This window comes from Hyla sarda, chromosome 5, assembly GCF_029499605.1.
Source record: "Hyla sarda isolate aHylSar1 chromosome 5, aHylSar1.hap1, whole genome shotgun sequence".
Classification (NCBI taxonomy): Eukaryota; Metazoa; Chordata; class Amphibia; order Anura; family Hylidae; genus Hyla; species Hyla sarda.
This window is the reverse complement of record NC_079193.1, coordinates 5,799,427-5,824,863: the sequence shown is the minus strand read 5'-3', so window position 1 is coordinate 5,824,863 and position 25,437 is coordinate 5,799,427. Positions and strand designations below refer to the sequence as shown.

The following is a 25,437-nucleotide window of genomic DNA, read 5'->3' as shown; positions in this document are numbered from 1 at the left end:
TAATAATAACTCTTTATTTATTGTTGTCCTTAGTGGGATTTGAACCCAAGGCCCCAGCACTGCAAGGCAGCAGTGCTAACCACTGAGCCAGAATTTGGTGTAAACATAAAGCATGGACCCCCTCCTGCCTTGTATGAGGGTCAGGCTGGTGGTGATGTAATGGTGTGGGGGGCATTTTCTGGGCACACTTTGGGCCCCTTAGTAACAATTGAGCCTGGTATAAACACCACAGCCTCCCCCCCCCCCCCTTTTCTCCATTATTTTTAAGTTTCTGTTGTTCTTTCTTTAATTTCTCTTGACTCAGTTTTGGGGTTCTTATGCTTTCTTATTGTTCAGTATGGATTAAAGAGGGTAATCCAGGAAAAAATTTTTTTTTATTTTTTTATATATCAACTGGCTCCAGAAAGTTAAACAGATTTGTAAATTACTTCTATAAAATAAAAATAAATCCTTTCAGTACTTATGAGCTGCTGAAGTTGAGTTTTCTTTATCTATCTAAGTGCCTATCTGATGACACCTGTCTCGGGAACCGCCCAGTTTAGAAGCAAATCCCCATAGCAAACCCTCTTCTACTCTGTGCAGTTCCCGAGACGAGCAGAGATGTCAGCAGAGAGCACTGTTGCCAGACAGAAAAGTACAACTCAACTTCAGCAGCTGATAATTATTGAAAGGATTAAGATTTTTTAATAATAATTTAATTTGTTTAACTTTCTGGAGCCAGTTGATATTTAAAAAAAAAAAAAAAGTTTTCCCTGGAATACCATACCCCTTTAAGTCTGATCTGAGGGTCCCTAGTTCTGGAGCTCACATTTTACCACTATATTTGTATTGGCTTTTTTTTTTTTTTTATTGTTACCATCTTTGTACTATATTGTGTCTTTTGCCAATAAAAACTGTGTGATGTCATCATGTCAATATGGAGTGAAATCTCTATAGAATGTGTCCAGCTCCTTGTATAAAGGGGGTCCGTGTTGTGTACCTAATAAAGTGGCCAGGGAGTAGTTAGTTATGCCTGAAAATCATGTCCCCTTATACAGTCATGGCCGTAAATGTTGGCACCCCTGAAATGAAGTATTTCTCACAGGAAAGGATTGCAATAACACATGTTTTGCTATACACATGTTTATTCCCTTTGTGTATATTGGAACTAAACCAAAAAAGTGAGGGAAAAAGGCAAATTGGCCATAATGTCACCAAACTCCAAAAATGGTCTGGACAAAATTATTGGCCCCTTAACTTAATATTTGGCTGCACACCCTTTGGAAAAAATAACTGAAATCAGTGTCTTCCTATAACCATCAATAAGCTTCTTACACCTCTCAGCTGGGATGTTGGACCACTCTTCCTTATAACCATCAATAAGCTTCTTACACCTCTCAGCCGGACTGTTGGACCACTCTTCCTATAACCATCAATAAGCTTCTCACACCTCTCAGCCGGGATGTTGGACCACTCTTCCTATAACCATCAATAAGCTTCTTACACCTCTCAGCCGGAATGTTGGAGCACTCTTCCTATAACCATCAATAAGCTTCTTACACCTCTCAGCCCGAATGTTGGACCACTCTTCCTATAACCATCAATAAGCTTCTTACACCTCTCAGCCGGAATGTTGGACCACTCTTCCTATAACCATCAATAAGCTTCTTACACCTCTCAGCCGAAATGTTGGACGACTCTTCCTTTACAAACTGCTCCAGGTCTCTTATTGGAAGGCGCCTTTTCCCAGCCGTAATTATAAGATCTCTCCACAGGTGATCAATGGGATTTAGATCTGGCCTCATTGCTGACACTTCAGAACTCTCCAGCGCTTTGTTGTCATCCATTTCTGGGGCTTTTTGACGTATGTTTGGGGTCATTGTCCTGCTGGAATACCCAAGATCTCGGACACAAACCCAGCTTTCTGACACTGGGCTGTACAGTGCGACCCAAAATCCATTGGTAATCCTCAGATTTCATAATGTCTTGTACACATTCAAGGCCCCCAGTGCCAGAGGCAGCAAAACAACCCAAAACATCACTGACCTCCACCATATTCACTGTAGGTACTGTGTTCTTTTCTTTGTAGGCCTCATTCTGTTTTCGGTAAACAGTAGAATGATGCGCTTTACCAAAAAGCTCTATCTTGGTCTCATCTGTCCACAAGATGTTTTCCCAGAAGGATTTTGGTTACTCAAGTTCATTTTGGTAAAATGTAGTCTTGCTTTTTTATGTCTCTGTGTCAGCAGTGGGGTCCTCCTGGGTCTCCTCCATAGTGGGGTCCTCCTGGGTCTCCTCCATAGTGGGGTCCTCCTGGGTCTCCTCCATAGTGGGAGAAGAAAGAGAGAGACCGAGACCATGGGTATATCTTGCTGACACTAGGCATACAAAAAGAAAGTCGGCCCCTCTTGGCAGGATATATCCCACCTACTAACCCTGAGCTAATCAGTTTAGTCCCAAAGTAGTAGGAGAGGACCGACAGAGAAAGAAACCAGCAGGTGTCTGAAGGAACCAGACAAAGGAATAAAAAACAACCCCTCTGAACCATAGCAACCAAAACAAATGGGTGGGTGTTGTGTCCCCCAATAGATCCTCAGAGAGATTTTACGGTAAGCATGGGATGTACCAAAGCAGTCCACGGGGCGGGAAAAATACCCACATCAGAACCAGGAAGACGACTGAGCCACTGCCGCCTGCAAAACTATGCAACCCAAGCAGGCGTCAGCAAAAGTGTGCACCTGGTAGAATTTAGCAAAGGTGTGCAAGGACAACCAAGTTGCTGCCTTACAGACTTGAGGCCAAAGCCTTATTGCGTAGTGCCCAAGAAGCCCTAGTGGAATGCGCAGTAACCTGAAAAGGTGGGACTTTCCCCTTACAACAGTACGCTTCCAAGATGGCATAACGGATCCACCACAAAATGGTCGCCTTGGAAGCCCCTTGTGACGACCCTCTGGAATCACAAAGAAAGAGTCACACTGCCGGAAAGACAGATCAGGACAGCTCCACCTTGAGTTTCTTCAGAACCTGAGGTAGGGGAGTTAAGGGATGCTGAAGGACGACCATAGGATCACGAGCGCATCCACTGGCAGAAGGTCATGGAACTTTGCAACAAAGCAAGGAACCTGTCTGTTGTGGCGAGGCGCGAAGAGATCCACATCTGGGGTTCCCCAAAGATAGCAGATCTGTGCAAACACCACTCCCCCGGATCTGCAGAGGAGCCGCTGAGAAAGTCCGCTTCCCCATTCTCCACACTTGGAATGTGGATTGCAGAGATGGAGGGAATTCGAGTCTCAGCCCAGAGAATTTTGGAAACCACCTCCATCGCTGAGCAACTGCGCGTGCTGCCCTGGCGATTGATGTACACCCCCGTCGTGGCATTGTCAGACTGGACTCGAACAGGGAGACCCTGAAGGAGCAGTTCCCAATGAAGGAGACTAAGAAAAATGGCACGGAACTCCAGAAGATTGATGTGGAGGTGAGCCTCCAGAGAAGACCAGCGACCCTGGACCATCCGGTCCCGAAACATACCTCCCCAGCCCAGGAGACTCGCATCGGCCACGACAACCTGCCAGTGGAGGGGGAGGAAAGACTGTCCCTGGAGAAGCAGGGGAGAGTGAAGCCACCACAGAAGGTGGACGGACACCCTCTGATAGTGAGCGGCGCTTGTCCGCTGTGTCGGAACGGAAACCCAGGAAGAAAAGAGACTCAGGGGGAGAAAGGTTGGGACTTCTCCCGGTTGATCACCCAACTGAAGGTGGACAGGGTAAGCACCCTGAGATGAAGGCTCTCCAAGTTTTAGGACCAGGACTGAGCTTTGATCAAAAGATCGTCCAGGTAAGGAAGAAGCAAAATCCCCCGGGCTCGGAGGATAGCAATCACCGCCGCCATGACCTTGGTAAAAACCCTGGGAGCCGTGGCCAGGCCAAAAGAAAGAGCCACAAACTGGAAATGGCCTGCAGGGACGGCAAAGCGGCGAAATCACTGATGTGCCGGAAAAATGTGGATATGCAGATAAACTTCCCGGATATCCATGGAGGAAAGAAATTACCTCTGATCCCTGGATGCGACCACCGAACGAAGGGACTCCATGCAGAAATGTCACAGGAGCAAGTGGCGGTTGAGCAGTTTGAGATCCAGAATAGGGTGGGCACTGCCCCCTTTCTTGGGGACGACAAAGATTGGAGTAGAACACCGAAGAACGCTCCCCGGGAGAAACGGGGACAATCGCTCCCTGAGCAAGGAAGGTATGCAAAGCGACCTGAAAAGCCACGGCCAAAGAAGGGGAACGAGGAGGACGGGATCAGAGAAATGATCCCAGGGAAAAGAAGCGAACTCTCCGGTAACCATCGGATATGACGTCCCGGACCCAGGAGTCCTGAACCTGTGCTAGCCACACATCCTGGGAAAGAGAAAGGCAGTGTCCCTTCAGGAGGTGGGAGGCTTACGGTTACCAGGCTTGGCCACAAAACTGCCAGAACAGTTGGCTGACTTCCAGGAAGGACACGCCTTTTGTTCTGCGGCAGTAGAGAACTTTTACCCCCAGTTGCTTCAGATATGATCTCGTCCAGGCATTTCCCAAAGAGCCGAGTAGCGGAAAAGGGCAACTCCATGAGATTTCTCCGAAGCGGTATCCGCATCCCACGCCTTTAGCCACATGGAGTGACGAATCGCCACCAAGTTACCAGAAGCAAAAGCTGTACAGCGGACGGACTCCAGAGCTGCTGAACATAAGTACTCCCCAGACAGAGAGTTGATGTGCGAGGTCCGCTAAGTCCTCTGGAGGGGCACCTGACAAGATGCCTTGGCAAGCTGAGAAGCCCAATCAAAGGCAAATTTAGTCAGGTTCTCGATCTTCCTATCCGCCTGATCCTTAAAGGACGCTGCATCTGCTAGAGGCAGAGTAGTAGATTTCGATGGACAAAAAAACCGAGGATCCACGGCAGGGGCTGTTGTCCACTTGGAAACCAGATCCTAAGAGAAACGAAACTGGGCTTAAATCGTTTCTCCGGATGCTTCAAAGCCACATCCAGCAAAGCGTCAAATTCCACGTGAGAACTGAAAGCCTTAGGGGAATGACACGAGCGGCAAAAGGAGACTTCTGGATCAAGATCCAAAGTTCCTGGGTCCTGTAGATTAAAAGTGTCCCTAATGGTTGACACCAGGCTGTCCACCATATCAGACATGGCAGAATGATCCTCTTGATCCGAGGTGGAATCCAACACCTCATCCACTACTTCCCCTGGAGAACGGGAGCATGCGGAGGTAAGCCTTAGACCCCTAGGCGAAGTGGACCTGGGATGACCACCGGGGGAACAGCCTCTAGAGCGGGGGCACTGCTGGTGAGTTGGAGAAGGAGCGTGACCTACGGGAAGAGGGCCCCTCCAGAGAATGCGACTCCGGAGAAGATCCAGACGAAAGCACTTTAGGGAGCTTTTGAGAGCACTGGAAGGGGGGGGGGGGTCAGGAGATACTGAGCGAGAGTCCTTGGAGAGCGTGTGCAGGGATGACCGTTCCAAGGCAGAAACCACGGTTCTGGAGACCCTAGCCAGTTCGAAAATAGACTGGGAAAGGGAAGAAGCCCATTCATGGAGGTGGAGTGGAAACCGCACGTTCCAGGGGGTATCCTGAGAGGGGGAACAGGAGGAATGGTGCTCAAGCTAGAACAGGTAGACTCAATCAAACCACCGGGCATTTTGTTTTTGCAGCCCACACGAGTTATAAGTGACCAGGGCTGCGGCCGCCTGTCTGGGGGGGGAGGTTCGGGTCTGGGGTTGGACATAAGTGCTAGTAAGAGTAGACAGCCAAGAAAATGGAGCAGTCTCACCCAGGTCCAGTGTCCCAGAGCTGGAGAAGCAAGCTGCAGCTGACCTGTGGCTGGAGGTGAAGAAGCAGGCAGCAGCTGACCTGTGGCTGGAGGTGAAGAAGCAGGCAGCAGCTGACCTGTGTCCTGTGGCTGGAGCAGCAGCTGAGAACTTGCATGCTGAGCTAGAAGAGGAGAAGGGGGCGGAACAAGCTGCGCTGGCCAGGAAGGAGGGTCGACTCAGGGACCTGTACAGCGCCCCATTGGGGGAGGAGGTACTCCGAAGATGACCCCCCCCCCTTACTTCCATCTGGCATATCCTAGGACGGGGGACAGTTTTGCAGCAGCCCGGTTCCCTACACATGTGCCCCAATGCGCCGACAGTGACTCCTGTCTGTAGGGCTGTGGCGTGTTCTTTTACTTTCGTTTTCGTGGGGAAAGCATTAATTGACACCTGCTCCGGAAATTGGTTCCGCCCACTCGTTTCCCGGGTGCACTGGCGGGGCTCCCGCCTACCTCTCCTCCGGAAACGAGGAGTGGGCAGATCCAATTTCTGGAGCAGGCCTCAATTAATGCTTTCCCCACCACGTGCCCGGAGTATGGGGAGTGGGCGGAGCTAAATTCAGGAGATGTCCGCAATCTTTTGCGAACTCAAATAATGCCCTCCTCGCCCTGCGCAAAAACTTAAGTAAAAGACCGTGCCGCAGACAGGAGCCGCGGTCGGCGCACTGGGGTTCATGTGTGGGGAACTGGGCTGCCGCAAAACTGTCTAGGATGCGCCAGATCGAAGTGTGGGGGGCAGAAAGAGAGCTGTCCCGCAACCCCAACCATCCCAGAGACTCAGGGGGCTAGTATCCCTGCCCCAGAACTTAATAAAAGATAGGGAAGTCCTCCAGGGTCCCAGAAAAAGGGCAGGGGAAAAAAAAACCAACCAATACTCACCTAAGATGTCTTCAGCCAGCTAAGGCTGAGACAGCGAGACGAGCAAGGGGGTTATGGGGACCCGGACGTGCTCCGGAACCCCCACCTAAAAACCAGAAAAGAAAAGGGGAATAGAACCTAAATACAGGCCCTAGCTAGAAAATAAAAAGAAGACCAGGTCTGAAGAATTCCTGTCCTTTCTGCCTCCTACTGACACTAAGATAAAACTGACTAGCTCAGGGTTAGTAAGCGGGGTATAACCTGCCACGAGGGGCCGACTTTCTTTTTGTATGCCTAGTGTCAGCAAGATATACCCACAGGGTCTGTGTCCTCCAATGGAGACGACCGAGAAATATATATTTTTTTTAATGCATATTTTTTAATTTTTACAAATCATTTTTTATCTTTGTTGTAGCCATCATTGTTCAAAAGCGTATGTCTTCCAAATCTCTTTCTCCGATTCCGCACATTGGCTCCTGTTATCTGCGAATGTGATGCTACCCCATGTGACATGCACGGGTAGAGCTCATTGTTAAAGGGGCACTGTCAGATACAAAAACTTCTGATATGTTGTAAAGCATGTATAGCCGATAGGTTTCGCAATTGCTTTCATTAGAACATTTTCAGTAATTCATACGGAAAAAGCCAGTCAAACAACTGCCCCCCCCCCCCCCACCTGCTCGGACACATACTAGTCCTGCTGTGTCCATGAGTCATCCACTACATCATGGACACACTTCCTTGATTGACAGCTGTGAGCGCAGGGCTCCTCCCACTGTCAGTGAGGACATGCTGGGAGTTGTAGTTTTGCTAATGCTAGGGGAGATGTGAGCAGACAGCATACTGAGGGAGGGGGCGGAGACCTGTACTGTGAGGCCACGCCCCCTCCCTTTGAGAGGAATTCAGACTAGTGAGCTAAATTAAAAGTGTAATAAAAAAATAAATAAAGGCGCTAGACACAAAAATTTGATGTACATGGTCAGGATTAGGTACTGAGTGATATATTTAAAAAACATATTTTTTTGTTGGATCTTAAAGGGGTACTCCACCCCTAGACATCTTATCCCCTATCCAAAAGGATAGGGGATAAGATGTCAGATTGCCGGGGTCCCGCTGCTGGGGACCCCGGAGATCACTGCTGCAGCCCCCCGCTATCATTACTGCGCAGAGCAAGTTCTCTCTGCACGTAATGACGGGCAATACAGGGGCCGGAGCATCGTTACGTCACGGCCCCGCCCCTCTTGACGTCACGGCCCGCCCCAGTCAATACAAGTCTATGGGAGGGGGCGTGGAGGTCGGCACGCCCCCTGCCATAGACTTGCAATAAGGGGACGGGCCGTGATGTCATGAGGGGCGGAGCCATGACGTCACGCTGCTCCGTCCCCTGTATCGCCCGTCATTACGCACAGAGCGAGTTCGCTCAGTGCAGTAATGATGGCGGGATGCCGCAGCGGCGATCCCGGGGCTCCCCAGCAGCGGGACCGCGGCGATCTAACATCTTATCCCCTATCCTTTGGATAGGGGATAAGATGCCAGGGGCGGAGTACCCCTTTAAGGACACTTTCTGTTCTTCTCACTTTACGCAGTTGGCCTATCAGATGCTTTTCCTGGTTCCCAGGTTCTGGATGCGGCAGATTACACAACCACTTGGGCTATGGTTTTGTTCCCTTAATTTCCGTTTTTAGACCTCATATAGACGACTTCTGTGTCACAAGCAAGAAAATCCTCTTACCGGATCCAGGGGACACGGATCACTTGTGTTGGCCCGGACGGCTGATCTACATATGAAAAGAAGAACTCTACAGAACGGCCATGTGATTGAGGAAGAGTTTTTATGTTTACGAGAGGAGTTCACTCCAGTAACACACAATCCATTGCCACAACCCTCACAATTAAAATATAGGATTATCCTAAAACAGCAGAGTTCCTCCCGAGCCGGGCAGTAGTGCAGCCTTGTCCGGCCCAGGAGGGCATAATAATATATACATGTACACGTCCCGTCATCTCCACGGTGCCCGTCACACCGACATCGCTTCAGCCACCACTTTCTTGATCTGGTCTTTTAGGAACGCCGACTTCTGCCACTCGGACTTCAGTTCTTGCCATTCAAAATAAGGCACCTGTGGAGGAGGAGAGAGGAAAGAAAAGGGTTAAACCCAAATGAAGGTGGAATGTCAGGTCTGTGTTTCCCATCCAAGGTGCCTCCTGCTGTTGCAAAACTACAACTCCCAGCATGCCCAGACAGCCGAAGGCTGTCTGGGCATGCTGGAAGTTGTAGTTTTGCAACAGCTGGAGGCACCCTGGTTGGGAAACACTGACCTACGTGGATGCAGGCAACTAAGGCTGGGTTCACACCACGTTTTTAAAATACGGTTACCATATACGGTTTTCCGCTAAAAAACGCATGGCAAAAACCGTATGACTTCAAATTAAAACGTATACGGTTTTTCCCCGTACGGTTCTATCCGTTTGCATCCGTTTTTGCCAACGGTTTTACTATTTTGTTGGAATTAGTTTTCCAGCAATTTAATAAAGTTACTATTGTTCTATTGAAATTCCAAAGGATGTGGGAGTGGGATGTCTGGGATGAATTCTAGAAAGATTTGCGCGTGTGTCAAGTCCAAAAAACGGATTTAAAAAACCGTGTGCAACCGTATTCTGAAATTCTGTGAACGGTTCTCATAGACAACAACGTTAAAAGAACCGCATACGGTTTTCCAACCGGAGGCAAAAATGTGGTCAACAGCGTTTTTGCCTACGGTTGAAAAGTCGGCAAAACCGTATCCGAGGCAAAACGGATGCAAACCGTACACAACATTTGGAATACGGTTTACAAAGCGTTCTCTATGCACACGGTTTCGGAAACGGTCATATACGTTTTTTTTTTGGGCGGAAAACCGTATACGGTTACCGAATTTGAAAAACGTGGTGTGAACCCAACCTAAGTATCGTGCATGACCAGATGGCAGATTCAGTATGAATTGGCTGCTTGTTCTCCACTGCACAGATCGATGCTGGAGACTTGAATCGGCACTCACCTCCACCACCAAGAAGCCGGCGGCCCGCAGGTGTCTTCGGCACAGTGCAAACCCGCCCGTCAGGTCCTTACTGCGCAGACAGAAGTTGGAGAATTCCCAGCTCTTCACTGCGAACCTGAGAAAAGGCAGAAATACGTCACCGACACATTACCGGACAGCGGGGCTGTGTACTATCCCAGACCTCAATATGGAGGAGACAAGACATTAAAGGGGAACTCCGGTGGGGAAAAAAAGTTAAACAGATTTGTAAATTACTTCTATTTAAAAATATCAACCCTTCCAGTACTTATTAGCTAAAATTGTAAAGTTCTTTCCAGTCTGACCACAGTGCTCTCTGCTGACACCTCTGTCTGTGTCAGGAATTGTCCAGAGCAGGAGAGGTTTTCAATGGGGATTTGCTTCTAATCTGGACAGTTCCTGACATGGACAGAGGTGTCAGCAGAGAGCACTGTGGTCAGACTGGAAAGAACTACACAACTTCATGTGGAGCATACAGCAGCTGATAAGTACTGGAAGGATTAAGATTTTTTAATAGAAGTAATTTACAAATCTGTTTAACTTTCTGGCACCAGTTGATTTAAAAACATTTGTTTTCAAGTTTAACTCATTAAGTGAAATCTAATCTGCTCGCCCTGTGTGACTAAAGTCAGGGCCGGGATATCCGCCATTACCTCTTGATTGTTCTTATATCCTATCTAGGGAAAGTGAAGATTTACACAGAGTCTATAAGAACCAAAGGGGCCGAGCACTGATCTCCAGACAGGGGGGTTTATCTGCACTGGTAGGAGCCCTCTTTATTACACCAGTATTCCCTATCAGGACCCCTCTATTACACCAGTGTTCCCTATGAAGACCCCTCTATTACACCAGTGTTCCCTATCAGGACCCCTCTATTACACCAGTATTCCCTATGAAGACCCCTCTATTACACAGTTGTTCCCCCTCTATTACACAGTTGTTCCCCCTCTATAACACAGTTGTTCCCCCTCTATAACGCAGTTGTTCCCCCTCTATTACGCAGTTGTTCCCCCTCTATTACGCAGTTGTTCCCCCTCTATTACGCAGTTGTTCCCCCTCTATTACGCAGTTGTTCCCCCTCTATTACGCAGTTGTTCCCCCTCTATTACACCAGTGGTTCCCCCTCTATAACACCAGTGGTTCCCCCTCTATAACACCAGTGGTTCCCCCTCTATTACACCGTTGTTCCCCCTCTATTACGCAGTTGTTCCCCCTCTATTACACAGTTGTTCCCTCTCTATTACACAGTTGTTCCCTCTCTATTACACAGTTGTTCCCTCTCTATTACGCAGTTGTTCCCCCTCTATTACACAGTTGTTCCCCCTCTATTACACAGTTGTTCCCCCTCTATTACACAGTTGTTCCCCCTCTATTACACAGTTGTTCCCCCTCTATTACACAGTTGTTCCCTCTCTATTACACAGTTGTTCCCCCTCTATTACACAGTTGTTCCCCCTCTATTACACAGTTGTTCCCCCTCTATTACACAGTTGTTCCCCCTCTATTACACAGTTGTTCCCCCTCTATTACAGTTGTTCCCCCTCTATTACAGTTGTTCCCCCTCTATTACAGTTGTTCCCCCTCTATTACAGTTGTTCCCCCTCTATTACAGTTGTTCCCCCTCTATTACAGTTGTTCCCTCTCTATTACACCAGTTGTTCCCTCTCTATTACACAGTTGTTCCCCCTCTATTACACAGTTGTTCCCCCTCTATTACACCAGTTGTTCCCTCTCTATTACACCAGTTGTTCCCTCTCTATTACACCAGTTGTTCCCTCTCTATTACACCAGTGTTCCCTCTCTATTACACAGTTGTTCCCTCTCTATTACACAGTTGTTCCCTCTCTATTACACCAGTGTTCCCCCTCTATTACACAGTTGTTCCCCCTCTATTACACAGTTGTTCCCTCTCTATTACACAGTTGTTCCCTCTCTATTACACAGTTGTTCCCCCTCTATTACACAGTTGTTCCCTCTCTATTACACAGTTGTTCCCCCTCTATTACGCAGTTGTTCCCCCTCTATTACGCAGTTGTTCCCCCTCTATTACGCAGTTGTTCCCCCTCTATTACACCAGTGGTTCCCCCTCTATTACACCAGTGGTTCCCCCTCTATAACACCAGTGGTTCCCCCTCTATTACACCAGTTGTTCCCCCTCTATTACACCAGTTGTTCCCCCTCTATTACGCAGTTGTTCCCTCTCTATTACGCAGTTGTTCCCTCTCTATTACACAGTTGTTCCCTCTCTATTACACAGTTGTTCCCTCTCTATTACACAGTTGTTCCCTCTCTATTACACAGTTGTTCCCTCTCTATTACGCAGTTGTTCCCTCTCTATTACGCAGTTGTTCCCCCTCTATTACACAGTTGTTCCCCCTCTATTACACAGTTGTTCCCCCTCTATTACACAGTTGTTCCCCCTCTATTAGACAGTTGTTCCCTCTCTATTACACAGTTGTTCCCTCTCTATTACACAGTTGTTCCCCCTCTATTACACAGTTGTTCCCCCTCTATTACACAGTTGTTCCCCCTCTATTACAGTTGTTCCCCCTCTATTACAGTTGTTCCCCCTCTATTACAGTTGTTCCCCCTCTATTACAGTTGTTCCCCCTCTATTACAGTTGTTCCCCCTCTATTACAGTTGTTCCCCCTCTATTACAGTTGTTCCCCCTCTATTACAGTTGTTCCCCCTCTATTACAGTTGTTCCCCCTCTATTACAGTTGTTCCCCCTCTATTACAGTTGTTCCCCCTCTATTACAGTTGTTCCCCCTCTATTACACAGTTGTTCCCCCTCTATTACAGTTGTTCCCCCTCTATTACACAGTTGTTCCCTCTCTATTACACAGTTGTTCCCCCTCTATTACACAGTTGTTCCCCCTCTATTACACAGTTGTTCCCCCTCTATTACACAGTTGTTCCCCCTCTATTACACAGTTGTTCCCCCTCTATTACACAGTTGTTCCCCCTCTATTACACAGTTGTTCCCTCTCTATTACAGTTGTTCCCCCTCTATTACACAGTTGTTCCCTCTCTATTACACAGTTGTTCCCTCTCTATTACACAGTTGTTCCCCCTCTATTACAGTTGTTCCCCCTCTATTACACCAGTTGTTCCCCCTCTATTACAGTTGTTCCCCCTCTATTACACCAGTTGTTCCCCCTCTATTACAGTTGTTCCCTCTCTATTACACCAGTTGTTCCCTCTCTATTACACCAGTTGTTCCCCCTCTATTACAGTTGTTCCCTCTCTATTACACCAGTTGTTCCCTCTCTATTACACAGTTGTTCCCCCTCTATTACACCAGTTGTTCCCCCTCTATTACACAGTTGTTCCCCCTCTATTACACAGTTGTTCCCCCTCTATAACACAGTTGTTCCCCCTCTATTACACAGTTGTTCCCTCTCTGTTACACCAGTTGTTCCCTCTCTATTACACCAGTTGTTCCCTCTCTATTACACAGTTGTTCCCTCTCTATTACACCAGTTGTTCCCTCTCTATTACACAGTTGTTCCCTCTCTATTACACAGTTGTTCCCTCTCTATTACACAGTTGTTCCCTCTCTATTACACAGTTGTTCCCTCTCTATTACACAGTTGTTCCCTCTCTATTACACCAGTGTTCCCTATGAGGACATATGGATAGATCCTATATAAACAGTTCGGCATCAGTTCTCACCTCCGCGCTCCCTCCGGTCGGGGTTTTGTCGCGTTACTGTGCAAAACGTTTGGATCCACAAAAGTTCTTAAAGCTAAAGGATTATTATCAGAGTCTAAAACAAATTCAGCATCTAAACCAAAAAGAGGGAAAAATGACACAAATTACAACGTTTACATTGGAAATAATAATGTAATGAAGACAAAAGAGCAAACAGGACGGACAATAAAGGGTTATGTCCAACTATCAGCTTCACAGTGTATATATATATATATATATATATACATAATAACTATCTATAGGATAATATATATACATAATAACTATCTATAGGATAATATATATATATGTAAATAATAATAACTATCTATAGGATAATATATATATATATATATATATATACTAATAACATAATAACTATCTATAGGATAATATATATATATATGTAAATAATAATAACTATCTATAGGATAATATATATATATGCATAATAACTATCTATAGGATAATATATATATATATGTACATAATAATAACTGTATCTATAGGATAATATATATATATACATAATAACTATCTATAGGATAATATATATATATATACTAATAACATAATAACTATCTATAGGATAATATATATATATATGTAAATAATAATAACTATCTATAGGATAATATATATACATACATAATAACTATCTATAGGATAATATATATACATACATAATAACTATCTATAGGATAATATATATATATATATATACATAATAACTATCTATAGGATAATATATATATATACATAATAACTATCTATAGGATAATATATATATATGTACATAATAATAACTGTATCTATAGGATAATATATATATATACATAATAATAACTATCTATAGGATAATATATATGTACATAATAATAACTGTATCTATAGGATAATATATATATATGTACATAATAATAACTGTATCTATAGGATAATATATATATATGTACATAATAATAACTGTATCTATAGGATATATATGTACATAATAATAACTGTATCTATAGGATAATATATATATATGTACATAATAATAACTGTATCTATAGGATAATATATATATATGTACATAATAATAACTGTATCTATAGGATAATATATATATATGTACATAATAATAACTGTATCTATAGGATAATATATATATATGTACATAATAATAACTGTATCTATAGGATAATATATATATGTACATAATAATAACTGTATCTATAGGATATATATGTACATAATAATAACTGTATCTATAGGATAATATATATATATGTACATAATAATAACTGTATCTATAGGATATATATATGTACATAATAATAACTGTATCTATAGGATAATATATATATATACATAATAACTACCGTATATACTCGAGTATAAGCCGACCCGAGTATAAGCCGAGACCCCTAATTTCAACCCAAAATCCCAGGAAAAGTTATTGACTCGAGTATAAGCCTAGGGTGGGAAATACCTCATCCCCCCCTGTCATCATCCAGACCCGTCATTAACATCCTCATCATCCCCTTGTCATCATCCCACACATCCCCCCTTCATCATCCCCTTGTCATCATCCCACACATCCCCTTATCATCCCACACATCCCCCCTTCATCATCCCCTTGTCATCATCCCACACATCCCCCCTTCATCATCCCCTTGTCATCATCCCACACATCCCCCCTTCATCATCCCCTTGTCATCATCCCACACATCCCCTTATCCCACACATCCCCCCTTCATCATCCCCTTGTCATCATCCCACACATCCCCCCTTCATCATCCCCTTGTCATCATCCCACACATCCCCTTATCATCCCCTTGTAATCATCCCACACCCCCCCCTTCATCATCCCCACCCCCCTTCATCATCCCCACACCCCCCCCCCCCCTTCATCATCCTCTTCTCATCATTCGCCCTCAGTGGTCTTCAACCTGCGGACCTCCAGAGGTTTCAAAACTACAACTCCCAGCAAGCCCGGGCAGCCATCGTCTGTCCGGGCTTGCTGGGAGTTGTAGTTTTGAAACCTCCGGAGGTCCGCAGGTTGAAGACCACTGCGGCCTTCAACCTGCGGACCTCCAGAGGTTTCAAAACTACAACTCCCAGCAAGCCCGGGCAGCCATCGGCTGTCCGGGCTTGCTGGGAGTTGTAGTTTTGAAACCTCCGGAGGTCCGCAGGTTGAAGACCACTGCGGCCTTCAACATGCGGACCTCCAGAGGTTTCAAAACTACAACTCCCAGCAAGCCCGGGCAGCCATCGGCTGTCCGGGCTTGCTGGGAGTTGTAGTTTTGAAACCTCCGGAGGTCCGCAGGTTGAAGACCACTGCGGCCTTCAACATCATCCAGCCCCCTCTCACCCCCTTTAGTTCTGAGTACTCACCTCCGCTCGGCGCTGGTCCGGTCCTGCAGGGCTGTCCGGTAAGGAGGTGGTCCGGTGAGGAGGTGGTCCGGGCTGCTATCTTCACCGGGGAGGCCTCTTCTCCGCGCTTCCGGCCCGGAATAGAGCCGTTGCCTTAACAACGACGTATCTGCGTCGTTGTCAAGGCAACGTGACTATTCTGAGGCCGGGCCCGAAGCGCTTAGAAGAGGCCTCCCCGGTGAAGATAGCAGCCCGGACCACCTCCTCACCGGACCACCTCCTTACCGGACAGCCCTGCAGGACCGGACCAGCGCCGAGCGGAGGTGAGTACTCAGAACTAAAGGGGGTGAGAGGGGGCTGGATGATGTTGAAGGCCGCAGTGGTCTTCAACCTGCGGACCTCCGGAGGTTTCAAAACTACAACTCCCAGCAAGCCCGGACAGCCGATGGCTGCCCGGGCTTGCTGGGAGTTGTAGTTTTGAAACCTCTGGAGGTCCGCAGGTTGAAGACCACTGCGGGTGGGGGAGTTCACTCGAGTATAAGCCGAGGGGGGTGTTTTCAGCACGAAAAATCGTGCTGAAAAACTCGGCCTATACTCGAGTATATACGGTATCTATAGGATAATATATATACATAATAACTATCTATAGGATAATATATATATATACATAATAACTATCTATAGGATAATATATATATATGTACATAATAACTGTATCTATAGGATAATATATATATATATATATATACATAATAACTGTATCTACAGGATAATATATATATATATGTACATAATAACTATCTATAGGATAATATATATATGTACATAATAATAACTGTATCTATAGGATAATATATATATGTACATAATAATAACTGTATCTATAGGATAATATATATATATATAATAATAACTGTATCTATAGGATAATATATATATATAATAATAACTGTATCTATAGGATAATATATATATATATAATAATAACTGTATCTATAGGATAATATATATATATATAATAATAACTGTATCTATAGGATAATATATATATATATAATAATAACTGTATCTATAGGATAATATATATATGTACATAATAACTATCTATAGGATAATATATATACATAATAATAACTGTATCTATAGGATAATGTATATATGTACATAATAATAACTGTATCTATAGGATAATGTACATAACTATCTATAGGATAATATATATACATAATAACTGTATCTATAGGATAATATACACAATATATATATATGTACATAATAATAACTGTATCTATAGGATAATATATATATATGTACATAATAATAACTGTATCTATAGGATAATGTACACGATATATATATATATGTACATAATAATAACTGTATCTATAGGATAATATATATATGTACATAATAATAACTGTATCTATAGGATAATATATATATATATATATATATATGTACATAATAATAACTATCTATAGGATAATGTACACGATATATATATATGTAACATGACTGATCCTCAGTTCACAGCTCTGGAGTATAATACAGAGTTTATTATCTCATTATTCGGCCGCGTTCACATCGCTGTCACCTCCAGCCAGAAGGACGGTAGTTTCTTTCTCCGCTAAAATCCTGTAAAATGACCGGGTCCCCGATGGACCCCATGCAAGTGAATGGGATCCATCATGACCCCGTCGCAGCCGTTTGCATCTGACCCGTTTCAGGGTCTGATTGGCAAAAAAAATAAAGTCAAGCGGACAATTTACGGGTTGGCGCGTACGGTCGAGTGAACCTAGTCTTAATCATTAAACCATATTTAATGGCCAGCGGGTCGGAGGGGGTGCAGCCAATCCTGAGAGCAGAGGATAGACGTTTTAGGCTAACCCAGTGTTTCCCAACCAGGGCGCCTCCAGGTGTTACAAAACTACAACTCCCAGCATGCCTGGACAGCCAACGCCGATCTTTAGGTATGAAAATAGTCCCTGAACAACCTCTTTAAAGAGATACTACCTTACAGCCGGCAGCAGGATACGGATAAAACAAAAAGCGCTATCCCGGTGCCACAGACTCAGCCTGATGTTCCATCCCGGAAACACCAATCAAGTCTATAGGATTTCTAGGATGGAACATCAAGCAGTCCGTATGACAAAAGTATAGACTCTAGACTCAGGCACCGTTCCAGCCCCCGTATCATGCTGCCGGCTGGAACGTAGCAATTCTTTAGGGAGGGTCACACCTTGTGCAGGCGCAGCGTATTTAATGCTGCAGGAAATACCATGCGGATTCTGCTTTGAGTAGACACAAGATCACCCTGCCGCAGCCCTGTGTGTGCAGTAAGGTTTGGAGGCGGACCCATCGTGCAGAGTCCAGTCCTTACTGCACACACAGGGCTGTGGCGGGGTATCCCATGTGTCTGCTCATAGCAGAATCCGCATGGTATTTCCTGGAGCGTGAAATACTGGGGGGCTCTGCTGTCCATGTTATGTGGTCACTTTCTCCCATTCTGTGTCTGTAGTACAATATATCCCCAAATCCCACCGGAGGGGACGCGGGGCCCATGAACTACACCATGATGTCGCAGCCCATTGGCCAGGAGACACCACTTCACCGGCGGTCCTGAATTTGACGAAGCTGCTAATGTTAAAGGGGTACTCCGCCCCTAGACATCTCATCCCCTATCCGAAGGGATAGGGAATAAGATGTCTAATGACCCCCGTGATCCCGGCTGCGGCTCCCCAGTCATCCGGTGCACAGAGCGAACTTCGCTCCGTACCGGATGACTTGCGATGCGGGGGCTCGTGATGATACGGCCACAACCCCTCAATGCAAGTCTATGGGAGGGGGCGTGACGGCCGTCACGCCCCCTCCCATAGACTTGCATTGAGGGGATGTGGGCGTGATGTCACGAGCCTCCGGCACTGCACCAGCGGCAGGAGCCCCTCAATCAGACCTAGACATCTTCACCCCTGTCCAAAGGCGGAGTACCCCTTTAAACCCCCAGGGGGCAGTAGTTTCAGTCTTCCTTGAGTTTAGTTCATGAACCAGGATGCTCAGGATGAACAGATTATACCAGCACCATGTATATCTCACCAATGTGATGGCAGTATACGGTCTTCACACTGAAGTCACAGGTGTCCTTGTCTGGGAAGACATTTCGGAGGACATTCCTGACGTCGTTCTGGAGAGGAGACAGACTGCTGCCTGGGGCCACAGAAGTGAGAAGACCGCGGGGGAGGAAGGGCCCCCGATACTCCGGACACTCCAGCTGAGCCGTGACGTTGATCTGAGATAGTTTAAGGCTGTAGTTTGAGGGTTTGTTGGAGGGTCCGCCTGTAAGACACGAAAGAGACAGCGGGGGGTCATGGGACTAGGACATCGCCAGAACGGATCAGTGTATGGAGTCACATGACCAAGGCAACAACTTACCCATGAACTGGTTGTAGATCTGTGGTTCCAAAACCTTCTGAAGATACGGCGGGGTCACAAGTTGCAGGACACACAACGCCCACACCAAGTCCACCAACATCGGGGGGGTCAGCGACTCCAGCTCTGTGCTCAGACGCTGCACCACCTGAGGAAACAGCACATAACCAGCAGAATAGTGAGTGCAGATCTGGAGTATAATACAGGATATCAATCAGGATCAGTAGAGGATAAGTCATGTAATGTATGTACACAGTGACCTCATCAGCAGAATAGTGAGTACAGCTCTGGAGTATAATACAGGATATAACTCAGGATCAGTACAGGATAAGTAATGTAATGTATGTACACAGTGATCTCACCAGCAGAATAGTGAGTACAGCTCTGGGGTATAACAAAGGATATAACTCAGGATCAGTACAGGATAAGTAATGTAATGTATATACACAGTGACCTCACCAGCAGAATAGTGAGTGCAGCTCTGGGGTATAATACAGGATATAACTCCGGATCAGTACAGGATAAGTAATGTAATGTATGTACACAGTGACCCCACCAGCAGAATAGTGAGTACAGCTCTGGAGTATAATACAGGATATAACTCAGGATCAGTACAGGGTAAGTAATGTAATGTATATACACAGTGATCTCACCAGCAGAATAGTGAGTACAGCTCTGGAGTATAATACAGGATATAACTCAGGATCAGTACAGGGTAAGTAATGTAATGTATATACACAGTGATCTCACCAGCAGAATAGTGAGTACAGCTCTGGAGTATAATACAGGATATAACTCAGGATCAGTACGGGATAAGTAATGTAGTGTATGTACACAGTGACCTCACCAGCAGAATAGTGAGTACAGCTCTGGAGTATAATACAGGATATAACTCAGGATCAGTACGGGATAAGTAATGTAGTGTATGTACACAGTGACCTCACCAGCAGAATAGTGAGTACAGCTCTGGGGTATAATACAGGATATAACTCAGGATCAGTACGGGATAAGTAATGTAATGTATGTACACAGTGACCTCACCAGCAGAATAGTGAGTACAGCTCTGGGGTATAATACAGGATATAACTCAGGATCAGTACAGGATAAGTAATGTAATGTATGTACACAGTGACCTCACCAGCAGAATAGTGAGTACAGCTTTGGAGTATAATACAGGATATAACTCAGGATCAGTACAGGATAAGTAATGTAATGTATGTACACAGTGACCTCACCAGCAGAATAGTGAGTACAGCTCTGGAGTATAATACAGGATATAACTCAGGATCAGTACAGGATCCGTAATCTAATGTATGTACACAGTGACCTCACCAGCAGAATAGTGAGTACAGCTCTGGGGTATAATACAGGATATAACTCAGGATCAGTACAGGATAAGTAATGTAATGTATGTACACAGTGATCTCACCAGCAGAATAGTGAGTACAGCTCTGGAGTATAATACAGGATATAACTCAGGATCAGTACAGGATAAGTAATGTAATGTATATACACTGTGACCTCACCAGCAGAATAGTGAGTACAGCTCTGGAGTATAACACAGGATATAACTCAGGATCAGTACAGGATAAGTAATATAATGTATGTACACAGTGACTTCACCAGCAGAATAGTGAGTACAGCTCTGGGGTATAATACAGGATATAACTCAGGATCAGTACAGGATAAGTAATGTAATGTATGTACACAGTGATCTCACCAGCAGAATAGTGAGTACAGCTCTGGAGTATAATACAGGATATAACTCAGGATCAGTACAGGATAAGTAATGTAATGTATATACACTGTGACCTCACCAGCAGAATAGTGAGTACAGCTCTGGAGTATAATACAGGATATACCTCAGGATCAGTACAGGATAAGTAATATAATGTATGTACACAGTGACTTCACCAGCAGAATAGTGAGTACAGCTCTGGGGTATAATACAGGATATAACTCAGGATCAGTACAGGATAAGTAATGTAATGTATGTACACAGTGATCTCACCAGCAGAATAGTGAGTACAGCTCTGGGGTATAATACAGGATATAACTCAGGATCAGTACAGGATAAGTAATGTAATGTATGTACACAGTGATCTCACCAGCAGAATAGTGAGTACAGCTCTGGGGTATAATACAGGATATAACTCAGGATCATATATATCCGGTGTCTGTAGAACAATTTATCCCCATATTCTGTGCGGTAGAATACGCAGCCCATGATCTACAGGTTTTTGTGGCAGCCCATTGGCCAGGAGTCGCCATTGTGCGGGCAGTCCTGAATTTGACCAGGCTGCGGACATCATTACTCTTATAGACGCGCTCACACTTACCATACTGAAGAATTCCTCCTGCTGACTCGGCATGAAGTTCAGGTGCGCAAAAGACAGGATGATGCTGGAGAGTTGTGAGGGGGTCAGCGAGCTGCTGCGCTCCAGACAGGCCTGTAATACACAGTAATGTCAGCGCCATGAAACCGCGCTCCTCCTCCGCACGTGACCTGACGGCGTTCACCACATTCCACTTGTAATACATTACAGAGGTTATTCCAAGATTAAAGGGGTACTCCGCCGCTCCAGCGCTTGGAGCGAGCAGCAGGGTTGTGACGTCTCAGCCACGCCCCCTCAATGCAAGTCTATGGGAGGGGGCGTGGCGGCCACCACACCTCCTCCCATAGACTTGCATTGAGGGGGCGTGGCGCGACGTCACAACACTCGCCGCCAGCAACCAGCATTCTAAACGAACACAGGGTGCTGAACAGAGATATCAGGGGGTCCCAGCGGCGGGACCCCCGCGATCAGACATCTCATCCCCTATGCTTTGGATAGGGGATAAGATGTCTAGGGGCAGAGTAACTTTTTAAAGGGGAACTCCGGCCCTAAGACATCTTATCCCCTATCCAATCCGTAATCTCGCATTCGGCACCCACCTCTTTGAGCTGTACGCCACCCTGCCAAATCACAAACTGCCGGGTGCCGACCACGGGGCCGGAGTATCGTGACGCCCCGCCCCCGCTATGCAAGTCTATGGGAGGAGGTGTGGTGATACTCCAGCCTCGTGGTCGGCACCTGACAGTTTGTGAGCTGGCAGCACGGCGTGCAGATCAAAGAGGTGGGTGCCGACTGCAAGATTGCGGGGGTCCCCAGCGGCGGGGAGGTCAAACATCTTATCCCTTATCCTTTGGATAGGGGATAAGATGTCTTAGGGCTGGAGTACCCTTTTTTTTTTTTTTTTTTTTTTTTTTTTTAAATCAACTGGTGCCAGAAAGTTAAACAGATTTGTAAATTACTTCTATTAAAAAATCTTTATCCTTCCTGTACTTTACAGTAGATGTACAGAAGAAATTTAGCGATCGACAGATATAGTTTTTTTTAGTGCCGATAGCCGATAACTTATACTGATATTCCGGTATAAGTTATCGGCTATTTATCCCCCCGCGACACCGCTGCAGAGCATTGATGTAAAGTGGGCGCTTTAAATCAATGATCTGCAGTGGCTTTTGCGGTGCCATAGGCCGCCGCCACCACCCGCTTCTCTCCCCCTGCCTGTCCGGGGTTCCTGAGTCTTATCACCGCGACCGCCCACACCCCCCCCCCCCCTGACCCGCCGCCCCGCCCCGCCCCCCCCACCGCCCCGCCCCCATTGCCTCCCCCATCCCCGGTTTTATAATTACCCGTTCCCGGGGCCCACGCTACATCTGGCTCCGGTGGTGTCCTCCTGAGCTGTCACTGTGCGCACTGACTGTGAAGTCACGTCGCGCACGTCACTCATCATTGCGCACAGCGTAACGCAGGACGCAGCAGGAGCAAGAAGTAGCGTGGGCCCCGGGAACAGGTAATTATAAAACCCGGGGATGGGGGAGGCAATGGGGCCGGGGCGGTGCAGTGGGGGGTGCGATGCGGTGGGGCGGTGCAGGGGCATTATCGGCAAGGTAATTGCCGATACTGATAATGCCCAAAATCATGATTATCGGCCGATAATATCGGCCAAACCGATAATCGTTCGATCCCTAAAGAAATTATTTTCTTTTTTGTCTTGTCCACAGTGCTCTCTGCTGACACCTGATGCCCGTATCAAGAACTGTCCAGAGGAGGAGAAAATCCTCATAGCAAACCTATGCTACTCTGGACAGTTCCTGACATGGACAGAGGAGTCAGCAGAGAGCACTGTGGACAAGACAAAAAAGAAATTCAAAAAGAAAAGAATTTCCTCTGTAGCATACAGCTGCTAAAAAGTATTGGAAGGATAAAGATTTTTTTATAGAAGTAATTTACAAATCTGTTTAACTTTCTGGCACCAGTTCATTTAAAACTAAAAAAAATAAAATAAGTTTTCCACCGGAGTACCCCTTTAAGTGTATAATTTATCCTGAAGACCAGTGATAAGTATCTGATTAGAGGGGTCTGGGACCATGGGACTCCCTCAGATCACGTTTAATCGCGGCATCTCCAGACACTGTGACTGGGTAAAGATGGCTGCTGTAAACACAAGCTGGGGACCGGCCGTGAATGGCGATCACGCTGATGTCCGCCATTAACCCTTCAAATGCCTTGATAAATATTGATAACGGCAAGTATCTGTGGGGCTTGGAGGGGACTCATCAGACCCCCTGCGGCTGAAGGTCTCCTTACCTCCTCCATGCTGCTCTTCTGTGATACATCTGTATGTTCTGCCATTTGGCAGGTTGTAGAAATAAATCACAGATATCACTGATCAGTAATAGCAATCAATAGATTGCTTTAAATAATCCTTAAAGGGGTACTCTGGTGGAAAGCAAATGTTTTCAAATCAACTGGTGCCAGAAAGTTATACAGAATTGTAAATTACTTCTTTATTAAAATCTTAATCCTTCCAGTACTTATCAGCTGCTGCATTCTCCAGAGGAAGTTGTGTAGTTCTTTCCAGTCTGACCACAGTGCTCTCTGCTGACACCTCGGTCCATGTCAGGAACTGTCCAGAGCAGGAGAGGTTTGCTATGGGGAATAGCTTCTTCTCTGGACAGTTCCTGACATACATTTATGTCCATTGTCGTTAAGGGGTTAAGACTGCATCCTTAAAGGGGTACTCCACCCCTAGACATCTTATCCCCTATCCAAAGTATAGGGGATAAGATGTCTGATTGCAGGGGTGCAGCCGCTGGGGACCCCCATGATCTCTACTACGGCAACGCAATCATCTGGTGCACGTAGCGATGTGACAGGGCCATGCGCCCCCCCCCCCCCCCCATGACATCACGCCCTCCCCCTCAATGCAAGTCTATGGGAGGGGGCATGACAGCCACCACACCCTTCTATAGACTTGCATTGAGAGGGCGTGGCCGTGACATCACGAGGGGCGTGGCCATGACATCACGAGCCTCCGGTGCCGCAGCATGAACACCGAGTGCTGCAGGGAAATCGCGGGGGGTCCCACACGATCAGACATCTTATAAGATGTCTAGGGGCGGAGTACTCCTGTAAAGGGTTAAACTCGCTGCAATATACGTCAGGTTGCGGAAGGAAAAAACGTAGGGACATGACTACTTTTCATGGTTTAGGGGTATTAAATTGGAGACATTTTTTCCGCTTATGACGCTGCACCATAAAGGGGGCTCCGAATATTACAAACACCAGACCCCAATTTATAAATACAGGTTTTTATATCTCTATGAGGTAATAAAGGACAAGAAATAAGTGCGCTGGAGATGTCGGCTGCGCCATTTATCCCCGATGTCCATGTAAAGAGATCGGGGCCCATGGACACCTCTTACTGTTGCAGCCTTCACGGCCAGCGGGCGCCACGGAGCAGGAACCGCTGAATTTGACAAAGCTGCGACCGGCTGGGGACAAAGAGGACAAACCTGAGCGACGGCCTCGCAGAGCGGAAGGCTGAAGAAACGGAGGGTGGAGAAGGAACGCATACAGCCCGCCATCTCCCTGCTGCTCAGCTCCGCCACCTTGGGGAGGAGGTCGGCCGCCATCTTCTGTAAGACCTCGTGTTGGCTGAAGTTCAGCTTCGCTGCAAGATGAAGAGACCAAATAAAGAGTCATGGAGGAGGGGGGACAAATCCAAAGTCTCCCAACCAGTGTGCCTCCAGCTGTTACAAAACTACAACTCCCAGCATGCCCGGACAGCCTAGGAGGCGCGCATACAGGAGGGGGGCGGGGGGGGGGGGGGTTTAGGAGCGCGCAAACAGGGAGGGGGGGGGAGGAGCGCGC

The 25,437-nt window shown here is 46.3% G+C and overlaps 1 protein-coding gene and 3 non-coding genes across 4 annotated transcripts in view; all 4 read right to left on the bottom strand.

Annotated features, from left to right (window-relative positions):
* Positions 1-8,496: 8,496 nt before the first annotated feature.
* TBRG4 (transforming growth factor beta regulator 4) overlaps positions 8,497-25,437 on the bottom strand; it is a 40,691-nt gene continuing 23,750 nt past the window's right edge. The window contains exons 5-11 of the mRNA XM_056518750.1: positions 25,080-25,237; positions 21,574-21,684; positions 19,238-19,382; positions 18,902-19,141; positions 13,433-13,544; positions 9,739-9,853; positions 8,497-8,820 (exon numbers count right to left, since the gene is read on the bottom strand). Of these exons, the coding sequence (XP_056374725.1) occupies positions 8,719-8,820; positions 9,739-9,853; positions 13,433-13,544; positions 18,902-19,141; positions 19,238-19,382; positions 21,574-21,684; positions 25,080-25,237 (983 nt within the window). The 3' untranslated portion in view covers positions 8,497-8,718. The remainder of the gene's footprint in view (positions 8,821-9,738; positions 9,854-13,432; positions 13,545-18,901; positions 19,142-19,237; positions 19,383-21,573; positions 21,685-25,079; positions 25,238-25,437) is intronic.
* Positions 18,315-18,447, bottom strand: LOC130274760 (small nucleolar RNA SNORA5). Its single transcript, XR_008844474.1, has one exon. It is a non-coding gene; the product is annotated as a small nucleolar RNA SNORA5 (small nucleolar RNA).
* LOC130274755 (small nucleolar RNA SNORA5) lies at positions 21,406-21,538 on the bottom strand. Its single transcript, XR_008844470.1, has one exon. It is a non-coding gene; the product is annotated as a small nucleolar RNA SNORA5 (small nucleolar RNA).
* LOC130274754 (small nucleolar RNA SNORA5) lies at positions 24,922-25,053 on the bottom strand. Its single transcript, XR_008844469.1, has one exon. It is a non-coding gene; the product is annotated as a small nucleolar RNA SNORA5 (small nucleolar RNA).